The sequence below is a fragment of the Taeniopygia guttata genome, chromosome 2 (assembly GCF_048771995.1).
Source record: "Taeniopygia guttata chromosome 2, bTaeGut7.mat, whole genome shotgun sequence".
NCBI classification, from domain to species: domain Eukaryota; kingdom Metazoa; phylum Chordata; class Aves; order Passeriformes; family Estrildidae; genus Taeniopygia; species Taeniopygia guttata.
In genome coordinates, this window is record NC_133026.1 from 29,800,186 (window position 1) to 29,815,530 (window position 15,345).

Consider the following 15,345-nt stretch of genomic DNA (forward strand, 5'->3'; position numbering starts at 1 on the left):
TGGGCTGGAAGAAACAGAGTGCTTTCATAGATGGATATGTTTGGAGTGAAGAAAGTGCATGAATTTCCAGTTTCAGCTCTAAAATCAAAAAAAGAAAGCGGCTGAAAAAAAGAAAGAAGTAAGACACATACAGTATTATCCACTTGTTTTTTCTAGGATGCTCTTGTGAAGAGGAAAGGGACAGAGGAAAGAAGCTACCAAAAAGTTGGTATCCTCTGCAAAAATGTTAGGTCAGAAAGTTGGCCAGACCGTGACTGCAAAGCATTGACCTCATAAGGCATAAGGTCCTCTTACTGTATTTTCTCAAAAATGTTGTATTCTGAAGACTTATTTTTTTCAAAACATAATTTGACAAATCCCTGGCATCTGACAAGTCCACTAGCATCGTTAAGATTTAGTCAAATTAATATTATCTGCCTATTGTGGCTTCAGTGTACTTTGCCCCTGGCACAGGATGGCAGGGAACTAAACCCGAGCAATTAAGCTGATAACCAAACGCTCCCCATGCCCGCCGCCAGCGCCCGCGGAGGGGCACGGCCCGGCCCGAAGGGACCCCGCGGGACCGAAAGGACCGCCCCGGGGAAACCGCCGGGCCGCGGGGCGGGCACCGCGCTCAGCCCCGGGTTTTTGCCGCGCGGTAACTCCGGGACCACCGCTATCTCCTCCGTCGGCAGAGCGGAGCAGAAGCACCCGTGTAAGCGGGGCTCCTGTGAGCGGCGGAGGCGAGACTCCCGCCGCGGGGGCGATGCCGACAGCCCGACCGGCCCCTGCGGACGGGCAGCCAGAGCAGCACCACGGACACTGCCTCGGCCTCCCGCCAGCGGCAGCGGTGGGACCGCACCGCGGGGCCGGGGCCGAGCCTGCAGCTGCGGTCGCGCTCCGGCGGCGGGGCACGGCCATCCCCGTGGGGCGCGGGTGCCGCGGGAAGGGAGAAGAGGGTGTTCTTCCCGACTCTCGTCTCAGCCGTGACCGCGAACAACCTGTGTTTACACAGGGCGACTCCCGGGCTCTCAAGTTGAGCGCTGAGACAAAATTTACTGCGGTTATTCCAGGGGAGGGAAGAGCTCTGATGCTTGCGGCAGCGGCGGCGAAAGGGACCGGAGGGAGAGAACGGGCGGGGGAAGCGACGGCGGGTCAGAGCGGCACCGGGGCTCTTCTTGGACGGTTTTACTCGTCAGCAATTTGGCAGTAACTTTCCCATGCAGCTCCTTTCATTTGAAACAAATGTTTAGCCGAAAATATCACCGTAATGTCTCAGAGATTCACCACCTAATCGGACATGAGCCGCGTTCTCGGTCACTGAGACCCGCCGGTCCTCCCGGTGCTTGGCGAGCGACAGCCTTGCCCCCAGTGATTCCCGTTCTGTCCCCAGGTGTCCTGCTGTCCTTGTCCTCGATGGAGCCCGGTGCCTTTCCGCTTCCTTTCCAATAACCCCCTATTTTGGGCAGTCGCCTGTTATTCTGGGTTTCTGTGCTGGGGCGACCTGCGGCTGTGACGGTGTCAGCCCGGCGGAGGCGGGAAGAGGGGGAGAACGGGGGAGACGGAGTAACAGACATGGACCTCACGGTGCCACTGAGCTGGCTGCCTTCCAACCTTAACGCTGTGATTTTTTTTTCCCCCACGATTATTTTCTGTTATCGGGGCTACATGACCGCGCGGAGCTGACCTTCTTTCTCACTGGCCGCGGGAGCCCCGCTCGCATCGCTCCCCGGCCACCATAGGCCCGGGGTTTTTCCGTCTTCCCATCCCCACGGCCACCCCGGAGCGCTCCCCCCGCCGCCGCGCCGGTCGCCCCTCTCCTCGCGTGACCTTCCCAACATGGCGGCGCGGCCGCCCCTGCTCCTCCGCCCGCCGCCGCCGCGAGGGGCCTCCCCGGCGAGGGGGCGGTGGCGGCTGTCAGCCGGGCGGGGCGGGACCCGGCCGGCAGCGGGCGCGGGGCCGGGCCGGGCGGTGCGGGGCGGTCCCGGCGCCGCGCACTCTGACAGGCGCTCGGCCAGCAGACGGCGGCCGTGCCGGGGTGCAGAGCCCGCCGAGCACCCTCCCACCGCCGCAGAGGAGCCGACGGGGAGACGGCGTCGCCTCGGCGGGGAGACGCGGCGCTGGAAAGCCCCGACCGCCCCCATACCTGTGCCCTCCGGGGGCGGCGAGTGGGTGTAGCCGCCGCCGATCACCTGGGAACCCGCCCCGCAGCGCCTCCGCCTCCCGTCCTCGCCCGCCCGGGGAAGGCGCCACCGCCACAGCGAGCGAGCGAGCTCCGGGCGGCCGCGGGCAGCAGGACCGGGGCCCGCGGGCGGAGCGAGGCGAGGGCTGCGGCGCCGGTGGGGCTCGCCCGCTCCCGGCAGCCGGGGCGAGGCGGGCAGGAGGGGCGGTGGCCCCCGGCCGGCGGCGCCCGCGGCGCGGGGCGCTAGAGCCGCGGCAGGATGAACCCCAATGTCACCTACGCCAGTCGCAAGCGGCGGAAACCTGTGCAGAAAATGTAAGCGGGCGGGCGAGGGGCGAGGCGAGGCGGGGAGAGCGAGCGCCGGGCTTCCCGGGGGCGCCGTCCTGCCCCGCACCGCGCCGCGGGGCCCGGCGGGGGCGGTGCGGGGCAGGGGCGCCGGGAGCTCTGCTGCTTCGCGGTGCCGGCAGGACTCTCGCTGCTTTTAGGGCTTTTTCCCTCACCCCGAAAAAAAAGAAGAAGGGAGTGTCGGGGCTCGGAGGGTCGGGGCGGTGGAAGGAGGGCGCAGCCGGCTGACCTAGATTGGGAGGCATCTGAGGTGACGGCTCCGCGCGGTGGCTGCGCTCGCCCCGCCGGGGTGGGTGCCGTGGGCGGGGGCCGCTCTCCCCGCCGCGCTCCCGCTCCGCTCCGCACCGCGCGGCCGCCCGCCCGCTCAGGTGTCCCTGCGGGGAACGCGGGCTCGGAGTCCGGAAAGGCTGGGCACCGTTTGGGGCCTGCCTGGGAGGGCTGAACCCTCGGCTTGAACCCTCCTCTTGAATTCTCCGGTACCGCATGAGATGCGTTTATTTGTGCAAAGAAACCCAAGTGCTGTAGACCAGTCAGAAGGGGGGGGGGGGGGGGGGGGGGAAAGCCTGGCTATATAGTGACTTTTTGTTTATTAATTTATATTTCTGCGACTGTGGGAACTGTTTAGTGACAGAGTAATTTTGTTTGCTGCACCTGCCTTAGGTTTGCATCCTACGTTTTATATGCTTCATTGAAACATTGATCTCATGAGAGGGTAATTTTTAGGCTAGAGGAGATGCTTAACTTGCACTTTCAACTGAAAGTCAAGAATCTGTAGGTTATAAAAAGTAGCGAAGGTAAACTACTGAGTTGCAAGAAAAATAAGTAAAGCTCAAAAAATCCAAGTGCATTTCTGTGGGCTACTTCTGTAGATGTAAAAACAAAGTATTCAAAGGCTTTAAAGGAAGGAATGGGAAATATTTGATGAAATCATATTGTGAATGATGTGTTTTTAGATTCATAGCAGACATTGTGGTCTTGGGGTGAAGGGGATTAGCCTGAGTGCTTGCTTCTTTATGTTTGGAGTTGTTAGAATGAATGCATGTACATAACCTGGGTTTTTTACCCTGCAAATTAGCGAAAAAAGTCTAAAAATGTGTATATGTATATGTAAATGTGTGTGTGTGTGTGTATATATATGTCTCTCCATATATATATATATAATTCCCCTGCTAGAAAATGCATTAATTATGAAAAGACCAGTGCCTGCTTTTTTGACCATTCATTTCTAAATTAAAATTGAGAGGTACCTAATTAAATTCACTGTAGATTTGGATTTTTAAGAATGAAATCAGTGTTTGTTTGTGAGGAAACGAAATGTACTGGTGGCGTTTGTAGCCTACTAATAGCTAAAGGCAAATGGTTCTGATTGTGCAAGATGAGGTGGTCTGCCTTGCTGGTGAGATCGTTTAATGTCTAGCTTATTATTAAATTTTGGTTAGCCATGGAGAGAGGATGTGAAACCTTTTTGTTTTGCCTTACTGTAGTGTCTATGTAAGCAATCATTTTCCCTGTATCTTCTTGTTGTGTAAATTGGCTGAACTGCTGTGATTAGTTGAACTTGAGGCTTTATTACTAATGGGAGCTATTTATCTATTGGCCTTAGGATCAGAGGGAAAAGTTTCTTCTCAAAATAAAAGTATTCATAGTGAAGCAGTTTGTTCACTTGTAACTGAAGTGGAGGCTAATTATTAACCCACTTTGCTTGGGTTACTGGAAATTATTTTTTATGTAAGACATTTATCTTGCTTTTAACACATTTATCATGTTCATGTGCTTCTTTTCTTCTCAAAATACCTTATGCACTTTGGTTGCTTCTTCTGTTGGGCCAGCCTTGGAGAACATTGTTAGTGGGTCAGAGGGCTCTGATTTCTCACATAACTACATACAGACCACACCTATAAGCCAAAAAAAAAAAAAAAAATTAAAAAAAAAAAGTGAGACAGACAAGAAGCTTTTTTCAACTGATTGCAGGAGAGAAGAAAGATGTACTTGGTGCTGGCTTATAAGGGTTTGACACTACTGTCATTTTAATATTTTTGAATTCAATTTGTCCTCCCCTCAGTAGAATTCAGTTATTCAGAAAAAAAAAAAAAAAAGAGAGAAAAGAAAAAGCTAGAGGTGATGCATTACTGGGACTAGTATCTTTTGTAGAAGAGACAATATCTGTTGATAGTTCTAAAGTTTTATTTGCCATATGTGTACCTCTTAATGGAGCATAATAATTAGCAATCTGTGTAGACAGCTTATAGAAATGGAAGAAGGTCTAAATATAAAACCATAGTTGCCATGGGAAAAAAATTAAACAGAAGAAATACTTCTTGTTTCAGGTACAAATAACTCATGAAAACTATGGTCATACCTCTACAACAATTAAAGAAACTTCCTCTTTACAACTCCCAGTTTTTTCTATATGCCTTGTAGAGACCTGGATTTGAGAGGGAATCACAGGCTGTTGTCTGACTGTGCCAAGCGTTGAAATGTGCTTTTTTGATTCAGTTGGGAGTTACATATTGCAGCTGAAAAAGACACACCATTGTGGAGGAACATAATAGGCAGTTGTTCCTGCAATTCATCTTGTTATCTTGTCGTGTAAGGGGAGAGAAGAAAAAGATGCTAAACACGTGCACTGCAATTGCTTGTAATATGCTACAGAAATCACTTTCTCAATACCTTGGAGTCCTTCAATTTCCTCCCTCTTTAAGGTTTAAACCCTGTGAGTCCCCCTGGTGGCAGCAGGGCCGGGGGGTGTTTCACTCCCCACTGAGCCTTGGGGAGCAATCCGTGGCCCCTGCTTTCTGTTTTTGTTTTTTTTTTTTTTTTTTTTTTTTTCCCCAAGTCTTCGACTTCTTTTGTCTAGTGATTATTAAGTGAACTAATATAGTACCATTGTAGTTAGAGGGGAAAAATGCAAGTTTTATGGAAATGGGGTTTAATGCAGATAGATTCTAATGTGAGATGAAAGGTATTATATAAGTACAGCTTCAATGTGCAGCTTTTATGTCTTTTTGCCTACTATCTCTGATTTGGTTTGTTTTTCTTTTTTTCAGTGTTTGGATAAGAATTGTTTTGTATAACTGGATAAATGTAATAGACAAGGAATGGGGTGGGGAGTTCTAAATATTTCATGCTATGCAGAGGCAAAAATCATAATGATTTGTTTATCTAGTAGAACAAATTAAAAAAATTATGATAGGGTTTTCTTCTTTATCTTAAATGTATTTGTGGCATTAAGTACTCCAGAGTTTTGACTGATTTGTCTTTAGTAATGAATAGTCCTAGTAGTATTAGAAAGCAGAGCACACATTTTAATTTAAAAAATTGGAACAATTTATGTGTTCATTCAAGGCAAACAAACAAGAAGTGCCAGAGTAAGCTTTCAAAAAGGAAGTTCATCAGAAAAGAAAAATAATCATTGAAATATTACTCTGTGTAAAGCACTATCTGCTACAAAGCACTTTGCACCTTTTATTTGAAATGGAGGTAGTAAGACTGTTGACTTATGTAGAATAAGCATCTTTGATATATATTTGTCACTATTGGGGTAGCTGTATGTTACATGTAGTAAAATCACTCTTTAAAGTGACTTTACTGTTAAAAGTCCCTTGTTTTAAGGTTTTTTGTTTTTTGGTTGTTTGGCTTTGGTTAATGTTTCTTGTGAAAGAATACTTTTTAGAAAGAGACTCTGCAGCAAATGGAGGTATACATATATAAGTAATATGGTCAGTAAACGAACATAATTTTTTTGTTTCTTTTTTTTCCAATAAATGCTGGCTTGTTATCTTAGAAAGTTGTGAAATGTGTTAAAACTGAGTGTCAAACCTCCATCCTTGATTGGTGTTCTGGATGTTTCTCTCACTCTGGTTGAATCCTTAGTGCACCAAACCAACCTGAACAATTTGTTACTGGATGACAAATAGTAGCCCAGCATCAGATAAGTAACATGTCACTGATTGAGGTTTTTTAATAAAACAACTTTATCCCTTCAGCAATTTGAATCTTGACTGGTTTCAGTCTCTGCTGAAAGAGCCACTGGAAAGGATCTTTGCCCTTTCAAGATTGGTTAACAATAACTTTAAAAGGTTGATAGTGTGTAATTCTTATCTGTTGTTTCCAAAGAAATCATCAACTAAATTTTCAGTAATTGTGAATTCAGTGTGGAAAATAAGAGTAAATGCTTAGTTGCTAAAGTAATTTTTTTTTTTTTAGGGTTCTATTACTTCCTTAGTGTCATAACTGATTTTATATACCTGGCCCCCACTGAGTGAACTTCTATGCATAGGAAAAAGATATGTTACTGCATGTACTGTTAAATATGAGATGAAAAATATTCAAAGCTGAGAAGATTAAATCCATTAATTAGGTGACTTTTATGTTTTTTCCTTATATCCCTCTTTCTTAAGCAGTAAGATAGTCCTGATGAATGAGTAATTAGGGGTTTTTAACATATTAGGTTTTTTAAAACACGTCTCACTCTCCCTAGTGTTCTTCTTGCACATTCATTTATTCTCTGATTTCATTTCACTTCAGTCTTGCCACTAAGGGATCATGCTTTTCTATGCTTGATTGTTGAGTTTTCTACTTTTTCCCCAGTGTTTCACGTTGTTATGAACAAAATAAACTTTTGCTCTCTTTGCATTTTCTCAGAAATTACTAAAATTTCCATTTAAAATAATACAAATGAGCATGTAAATATTGAAACTTAATATGGCCTTTTGAGAATAATTAAGACTCAGGTAACTGTGTGCTTTTTAAACATTTAGGGTTAATGTCCATGAAGGTGCACATGATGAGCATGTGTAGTGAAAAAACTTCTGATTAAGTATGTTGTGGCAGACCTGCGAAAATAGCAGTCAGCTACTGTTGTGATGGCAAATCCTTTAAAATTGTTAAATCAAAAAATTAAGATTTCTTGCTTGTCTTGCAACTCTTGGGTAACAAGGGTTGTAGGTAAGTCCAGAGGCACCGAGTGTACAGTGACCTCTGGCCTTTGGTTAGAGAATTCAGATTTCCTATGAAAGGTAGGAGATTAATAATGGAAAGATCAGCTTAAATACATTCCTGCTTTTAGCCTTTTTTTCTTTAAAATAAAGCACATACATGGATTTAATCTTGACATAGCATGTAATTTGCATAGAAGATAATTTTCTGCAGTGAAGCTGGGCTGTCTTTAGCATTGAGGGTTTATATAAATGGATGGAAAATTGTTAAGTTGCTCCTTATGCCCTCAGCACTTCTGCCCTCATTCCCTTTACCACTGAAGGATCCATTATTATATAATGAATTTTAGTTGGGTGACAAAGGGGAAAATTGGGCATAATCAGTGTTTGATTTGGGGGAGAGAATATGGCAAGATTTATGATAAAAAGACTGGTAACTTAGTGTTCAGAAATGCTTTGAGATAGTTAAAAGTAAGATAAATCTTTAGAAAGTAAATGTAAAGTAGAAAAGCTATCACATCTAACTGGCAATCTGATGAGAGTTGTTAAGACAGAAAAGCCTGTTACATAGTGCTGATTTATTTTCTAAAGTTTGTATGTGTTAAATGGTTTCTATGGGGTCCTCTGCTTTTCAGAAGCAGACCACTTTGATTTGATAGTAGTTAGCTGTTCACTGCTTGTTATACGACTGTTACATGCTTAATGTTTGAAATTCATTATTTTGTTTCTATATTTAGGAACAGTCTAATACGTAAAAATATTTCAAAAATACCCTTTAATGTTGCTGGTAATGTTTGATGATTTTTAACTTTATTTTTAGGGCTATATTTAAGTTTTGCTATTGCTTGTACAAATTAATTTTCTGCCAGCATAAGAGAATATGAAGAAAACCTTGATAAATTATTTAATGATCCTTATCAAATATAGTGAACTGCTGGTGTCGAAGACATGATTTGTGACCAAAGCACCCATCTAACCAAGTAGTTAGTCATCCATTGCCATTGATGATGAATCTATGGTTTTTTCCATAGGAAGAATTTTCCTAATTCTTGATTCAACTGTTTTGCCTGCTTTTCAAATGTTTTTTAAACTAAAACACTACTAATTTATAATATTTACTCTGCAGAAGGTTTAACTTTATCCATCTAGGAAGTAATTTCTGCTGATACATTATATTTCTGTCTGTTATCAACATTTTGCATTACGGTGTCTTCACCTTTCCAGGCTCCACATAAGACTTCTTTAATGTGGAAAAGGGCAATTGTAGTGCTGGGGAACAGGCAGCCAGGCTTAAGTGCAATTTTTTGACAAGTGACAATTGAATAAGCAATGGCTGTAAACAGAAGGGCTTGGATTTAAACTAACATGAGGTGCAATTGAAACATAGAGTAAAAACAACCTAAAAATAAGACTGTCCACTCTATCAATACTGATTTGACTGAAAATACAAAATGAAATTACTTTTCTGTAATTTTAAATAGTGGCAAAAATAAATATTGGAGCTTTTGCAACTGCTCATCATGTAATTGATATAAGGATGACAGTTGGGAGCAGATTAAATTAAATGCTGAAGGAATTAGCTGCTGAATGTCTTTCTGCTTGGTATTTTTGAGTGATGCAGCTTGCAGAACCAACATTTCTGTGAGAGCAGGACAAATTCATAACTGCTGTAGATCTCACGTAGAACTGCAGTACTGGAAAAGTGACAATGAGTCACTCTCCAATTAGAAGACTGTTTAATAAAGAACATAAAATGTACTATGGCTTAGGCAGATAAATTATTTGGTTGCAGTATTGGCTTGTAATGACTAGTTGTAATTTAAATGAGTAGGGGTTTAAACCTTTTCCCAGACTTCTGTGTATGTGGGAAGTATCTGGAATTGGAGCTCAGGGTGGATATGAATGGAAAATAGCAAGTTTATAAAAACTTCATTATGTAATTTATAACACAAAGCTTTTAAAATTTGTTCTTTGTACTGTACAAAGACGTGTTTTTGTCATGCTGTACTCAAATGAAATGCCTTCAACTGTGAGATGACTTAAAGGATGAGAGCTCCCAGTGTTTCCTACAAAGATTTTACATGCTAACTGGGATATATCTCATGGTTTTTACTATAGTTTTGGATGCCTAGGAAGCTACTAAAACTATTTTTATAGTCAATTAATACTAGCCTCTTCCAAACTGATAGAAATTTAGAACATCTGTGAGAAATTGTTATTGAAGTGAAAAAGTGTACTGTCAAATTTATTTGTACACAAATGTTACTAAAAGTTATTGGTATATTTGGAATTCTAACATTTCGAAGAATTGAAGTGATATTTGACTGAAAACATAGGAAACTTTTTATAAAAATTCCTGAATCTCAAAGATTTCAAATGTTCATTCAAAAGTTCAAGTAAACATTGTAGCTCAAACTGCTTCATTTAACAATGTGTGTTTTGGAGGGGAGATTAGGCCATTTTAGGTTACTTTTTAATTTTTTTTTTTCACAAGGAAAATAAAGTCACTTGGTAAAACATTTTGGTTGTTACAGTTTGACACAATATGTAACATTAGGCATGTCAAATATTTGCCTTCATTTTTGGAAAGGAGCTGGTGTTCACTTTGCGTTTGTTTTTCTGCCACAGTGTAAAGCCGTCCCCAGCTGAAGGAGTCAAATCCAATCCCTCCAAGAGACACAGGGACCGCCTGAATGCGGAGCTGGACCGCCTGGCGAGCCTGCTGCCTTTCCCTCAAGATGTGATCGCCAAGTTGGATAAGCTGTCTGTGCTTAGGCTCAGCGTCAGTTACCTGAGAGCAAAAAGTTTTTTTGATGGTAAGCGTTGGGAATTTATTTGGGTTTGAACTGCTTGTAAAATTCAGTTTATATTGTATGTTGATTTCAGCTGTTTAAGTGCTAAAAACTGTTAAATTTATCTGCATTTTAATGGAACTTCCAGTTGCGTGAATATATACAATGTAACTGTGTAAAGTAAGCTTTTGACTTACTTGAAACCAAATGTAGCTACTTATATTTCACTTAGGTCACCAGTCATTCAAAGCTTTGCATTTGGAAGTAATATTGCCCTTAATGAGTCCTCCAATCCTTTTCATCAGACTGTCAAAGATACCCAAGAGATTTCTCTTTCCCCCCTCTGAAAATTGCTTTAGTAAAACTATTACTGTTTCAAAATATGTCATATGACTTCCCATCCAGCTGTATTTTGCTTAATGATGCATCAAAAATTACTTTGCTTTGATATAAAGTAATTGATAGCACCCCTTCCTACAGTTTATTGCAAAGGTGACTTGTAAAGAGTAGAGATAAAATCTTTCCTGTGTCCAAGCCCTGATTAGTGCAGGACATGAGGCATTAAAACAACATCTAAGGTTCTTCAGTTATGTGGGCAGGTGTGCTCTGACTCCAGACCTGGCAAGGCTAATACAACAACCCTAAGAGCAGTCGTGGAGACAGAAGTGTGTGTCCTTGGTCACCTCCGAGCTAGCCAAGGAGTCCTATCCCTCTCTCTCCTTCACTACTTGAGCTGCTCTGTAGGGTGGGATTCACTGGTTGGCTTTATGCCAGTTTCTTCAAAGTCTGATCCTATTCATTGCAGGAATAAAGCAAGGAGCTTGTATTTAATTAATTGTCCTTTTCCTTTACCAGTCACGGAGATTTTACAGTTATTATATTGAAGATGAAATCTTATTGATCAGTCGTAGCTAAAGAATCTTGATTGCAATGAAGCTGACATTAAATTTCAAGTTGTTTTAAACTTTCTTTGACATTAAAATAACATCTGTTATCATCAGTTTAAGATTGTCTCAGCCTCCAAAACATTGATGAAAGGATTCAAGGAACCTGTCTAAAATAGGCACTTATTCCTTCAGGAATACAGAGTGTTTATTTTCATTTATTTTGTCAAATGGCTTCAGTTTATTAGTGCTTATGAATTTATATTCTGTTTTATTTCTTGAAGAATATATCCAAGTGTTTTGATTTTTGTGCTTGTTCAGGACAATTCTTATTATGAAGTCTAAGTTCTAAGGCTAGTGCTGGCCAAATATTTCTAGTGGTGATTTTTTTCAAATGCAAATATTTTCTCTCATCAAATGAGATTTCTCTTGGCACCTCAGTTTCATGAAAATCTTTGCAAGATGTTATCTCAGGAGAGTGCTGTAAAAGAAATGATTTTACTTGTCTGTGTTCTCTTGGTGAATTGAAGAAGTTCTCATCTCAATGAAATGTGTTTTGTTGTGGTTGCTTTAATGATATTTTCTGAAATAATTCCAAGATTGCAAGTTTTTTTCTTAATTGGGATGGAGTGATAATAGTAAATATTATTTTCTCATCTCAATTTCTTGTGCAATGGAACTGCTTGACTTTTATTCTTCCTTCCAATTTGCACTTGAAGGTCCTGGAATAAAGATTAAGGCTATGATTTCTCTACAGGGAAAAAAAGAATTGATACCTTCAGTAGAAGCTGACTTAAGGGGTTTAATTAGCAGAAAAAGTAATTTTGCTTGTTCTTTTCAGATCTTTGTGTTGTAGGACTACAGATCAGGTTAGTATCAGTCTCCATCTGAAGGTATTTAAAGACTAACACCAATGACTTCAGTGAAGATAAACAAAAGTATGACTGACAGAAGAGTGAAAATTAGATCTTTATACTATTTTAGTTGTATTAAATAACATGGAATCTATTTCAGTAAAATTCACCTTCCAAAAGAGATATTACTACTTTGAAGAACAGAATTAGGAAAAAAGCCCTAGGTTTGATTTTCATGCTCTTTCTATGCAGTGCTTCTCAGAATGGCTTTTCTGAAAGAGCGTTTTGTGTAGTTGGATATATGCGGAAAATCCTGTAGAATAAATCTGACAAATGCAAGGGGGAGCACTGATTGTCACCTTGAGTGCCCAGCCTGAGCCAAGGCTCCACTTTATTAACGCAGCATGCTGAAGTAAAGGGAAACGCTAAATGAATAACAGGATGCAAATGGGGGGTGTGTAAATTCCTGCGGAAAGTAAAATATAAACGTGTAATCATATGATCTTGCTTGAAAGGAAACCCAAGTTTTTGCTGTAACAATAGATATTTTTTTCAAAGAAAACACTTGCATTTTTCCAAGTTTAAATAATCTAGAGTGAATGTCTGTTTTCTGAAGGCGGAAGTCTGTGGGGAGAAAAAGAACTGTTTCATGAAAGACATCTCAAAAAATTACATCAATTTGAATAAATGTGCCTCACTTAAATGTCTACAGGGGCTTTTTGCTGTTACTTAAAAGCTAAGTTTGTGTATAAGTATATACATATACATATATATAAAACACCTTCACTTGACCGTAATTATTAAGATGGTAAAGTAGTACAGAATGTTCTCTGGAGCTAGAGACAGGTGAGTTTTTCCATGAATCTACTGAAATATGGTAGACCTCTGCATGCTTGCCATATTTCAGGTTGTAGGAAATAGGTGTATGCATTTTACAATTCCACAACCTCAAAAGATCTGAGTGTTGGTGATTGTATTCTGTTGAGCAATTCCTTATCATTGATTTTTCGTTAATGAAGTTATTGTGCTGCTAAGTGACCCTTTGCACTATAGTTTAGTGTGATCAGTTTAGTTTCAAGTCTACATCATGTCAGCAGGCTTTCTGTATGTCAGGCACTCTGGCATGCTTTTATATATACAAATTTGACCTTGGCTCAAGAAGAAAATTGTAGTAGTGGATTAAAATAGCGAGTCTCAAGTCTGTTTCTTTATGAAGTCTTGTGTGGCAAGTCAAAGCTAAAAAGTGCTTTAGGGTGGTGTCACTTCTCAGCTGTGCACTTCTACCTGCTGTACTGAAGTGGATTAGCAGTCCTCAAAGTCAAGCAGGTTAGCTTAAATCACTGCTAGAGTGTTTATTTTGTGCATGTAAGATACTTTCTGAAAGTGGCTTAAGGCAAGCTTTTTATACATAAGAGACTGGGATGAATCAGGCAGGTGTCTGCTGACAATCACTAAAGACTTTGTGTATTGTCCTGGTATTATTTCAGTTCATTTTGCTGTTAAGTGCCCATGCATGTGTGCATTCAGCAGTGAAAAATATAAAGTAGAATGTGGGACAACAGCTCTTTGTGTGGATGCAGGTTAGTGTGAGCTCAGCATCTGGAGCACAACTGGACAGTCATTTAGGCATAGCCTGTGTTCGCCATGCATACTAAAGGAAAAAGCCCTTTTGCCTCTAGCTTTGCTCCTTATTTCATGAATTGATAATCACTTAAATACTTCACTGTGGTAAAGAAAAGCATTCATAATTGTTCTTGGGATTTTGGTGAAACAGATTAAAGGGTTAAAAGTAGAGCTTGTATGACTGATCACTTTTTTTAATGTTAGGGACATGATTTTCTTTTTGAAGGTGTACTGAGAATAAAGGAGATGCTTGCAGAATCTAAAATGAAGTAGCTGTGCTATGTGTGCGTATCAATACATTAGAAACAAAATTCAACATGTTGCTTATTAATTGTCCTTTCATCCATTTCACTAAGAATTCCTGTGGTTTAAAGTATGTGGGTTTTTTTTTTCCCCTCTTGCTTATTGGGCAGTACTTTGCATTTATAGAAGAAAGTTTCCGCTCAAAATTAGTTTCGAATTGGTTTCTTATGTGGGATGCTAGGGATTCTGGCAAGCACAGCAATAACAAAATAATTAAGATTTATTTTTTCCACTAAGTTTGCATTGCCTTTTTTCTTTAACTTTGTAATATAATTAACACACATTCCTTGTTGTCGTATGGCTTATATTTGCAGTGCAGCCATTGTCATCACATAAAATATATTTTTTGATAATGTCTTTTTCCTGTCATGCCCACTGTTCTATCATACTCTGTGCTGGAGAGAACAGACTACATGTGGTTCCTGTTCTGGAGAGTATGGCTAAGATGTAGAAATGGGAAAGACAGGCGAGGTGGGAGACAGTGTATTTATTCTGCCACACTGAGAAGGGCAGCAGCATTTCCCAGTCTAGCAGATATAGACACTTTCTGCCAAGTGTCAGGTGGTGGTCTTGAACAGAAACCTGAAAGCACAAAAATTATTGAAACAGAGCACAGTAAGACCAGGACAATACAGTAGCTCTGTCCTGACTTGCTTTTATTTTAGACAATTAGCATCTTTGCCTGCTGTGTCTGTCTAATGCAGTTTTCCTCATGTATTTTTTGAAAATGTGACTTCTCTTTCATAATACCTCCTTCCCCTGCTCCTGTTGCTGCATACATAGATACTTGACCTCCACACCAAGAAAAGCTAAAGCCCAGTAGAGCAGTGGAGTTACACTGCACTTACTGCTTTTGAGTGTTTATGTGGATGCTGCATAGGAATTTCAGCTTCTAGTGGGCGAGGCTAGTATATTTTGGTTCATGACTATCTTGAGCCATTTTTCTACACCCAAGGTAGAATATACCCCAGAGTTTGGTTGCTCTCTAATTACGTTTCTTGTATCTGATATTTTATACCGTGAACATGAAGTAATTTTCACAGTTTTTAATTAAATTGTTTGAATATTGTTTGAGAGTTGGAGGAAAAAAAATTGCTGGGGAAAAAAAAAAACCAACCCAAACAAACCAACTCTGTTTCCTTTTGTACTGTCTTCCCCTTGACCTAAATACAAAATTAATACAAAATGTTAATCTTGGAAATGTATAGTTATTTCAGTATCAGACTACCATACCATTCAAGTTATATTTTTTTTTTTTCTCCAAACCTCCCCCCTTGCCCCCAATCCCTGAGATTCACACTGACCATTTGGGACTGTCTGCTGCAGACTGCTTTAGCCTGCATTTTACGTAACAGATGATAAGTAGGGGTTTAAGCTTTGAAGTCCTAAATTCTGATCTTCAAAAATGATGATTAGAGTCATGTAGCTGTGACATCACTCTAAATC

At 41.3% G+C, this 15,345-nt stretch overlaps 2 protein-coding genes across 8 annotated transcripts in view; one reads left to right on the top strand and one right to left on the bottom strand.

The window, feature by feature from the left end:
* The window catches only part of AGR3 (anterior gradient 3, protein disulphide isomerase family member), a 158,766-nt gene extending 156,501 nt beyond the window's left edge, over positions 1 to 2,265 (bottom strand). For 2 of the 5 annotated variants that reach the window (XM_072925570.1, XM_072925571.1), the window contains exon 1: positions 2,126 to 2,259. The gene's annotated coding sequence lies outside the window, so the exon portion shown is untranslated. Of the gene's footprint in view, positions 1 to 2,125 lie in introns of all 5 variants that reach the window. The other 3 variants (XM_072925569.1, XM_072925573.1, XM_072925572.1) reach the window with 3 other exon arrangements.
* Positions 2,266 to 2,335: 70 nt separating this feature from the next.
* AHR (aryl hydrocarbon receptor) overlaps positions 2,336 to 15,345 on the top strand; it is a 61,174-nt gene continuing 48,164 nt past the window's right edge. Inside the window, exons 1-2 of one of the 3 annotated variants that reach the window (XM_002188928.7) lie at positions 2,336 to 2,476; positions 10,072 to 10,259. In XM_002188928.7, the coding sequence (XP_002188964.5) occupies positions 2,421 to 2,476; positions 10,072 to 10,259 (244 nt within the window). In that variant the 5' untranslated portion in view covers positions 2,336 to 2,420. Of the gene's footprint in view, positions 2,477 to 2,549; positions 2,983 to 6,240; positions 6,867 to 10,071; positions 10,260 to 15,345 lie in introns of those variants that run through there. The other 2 variants (XM_072925567.1, XM_072925568.1) reach the window with 2 other exon arrangements.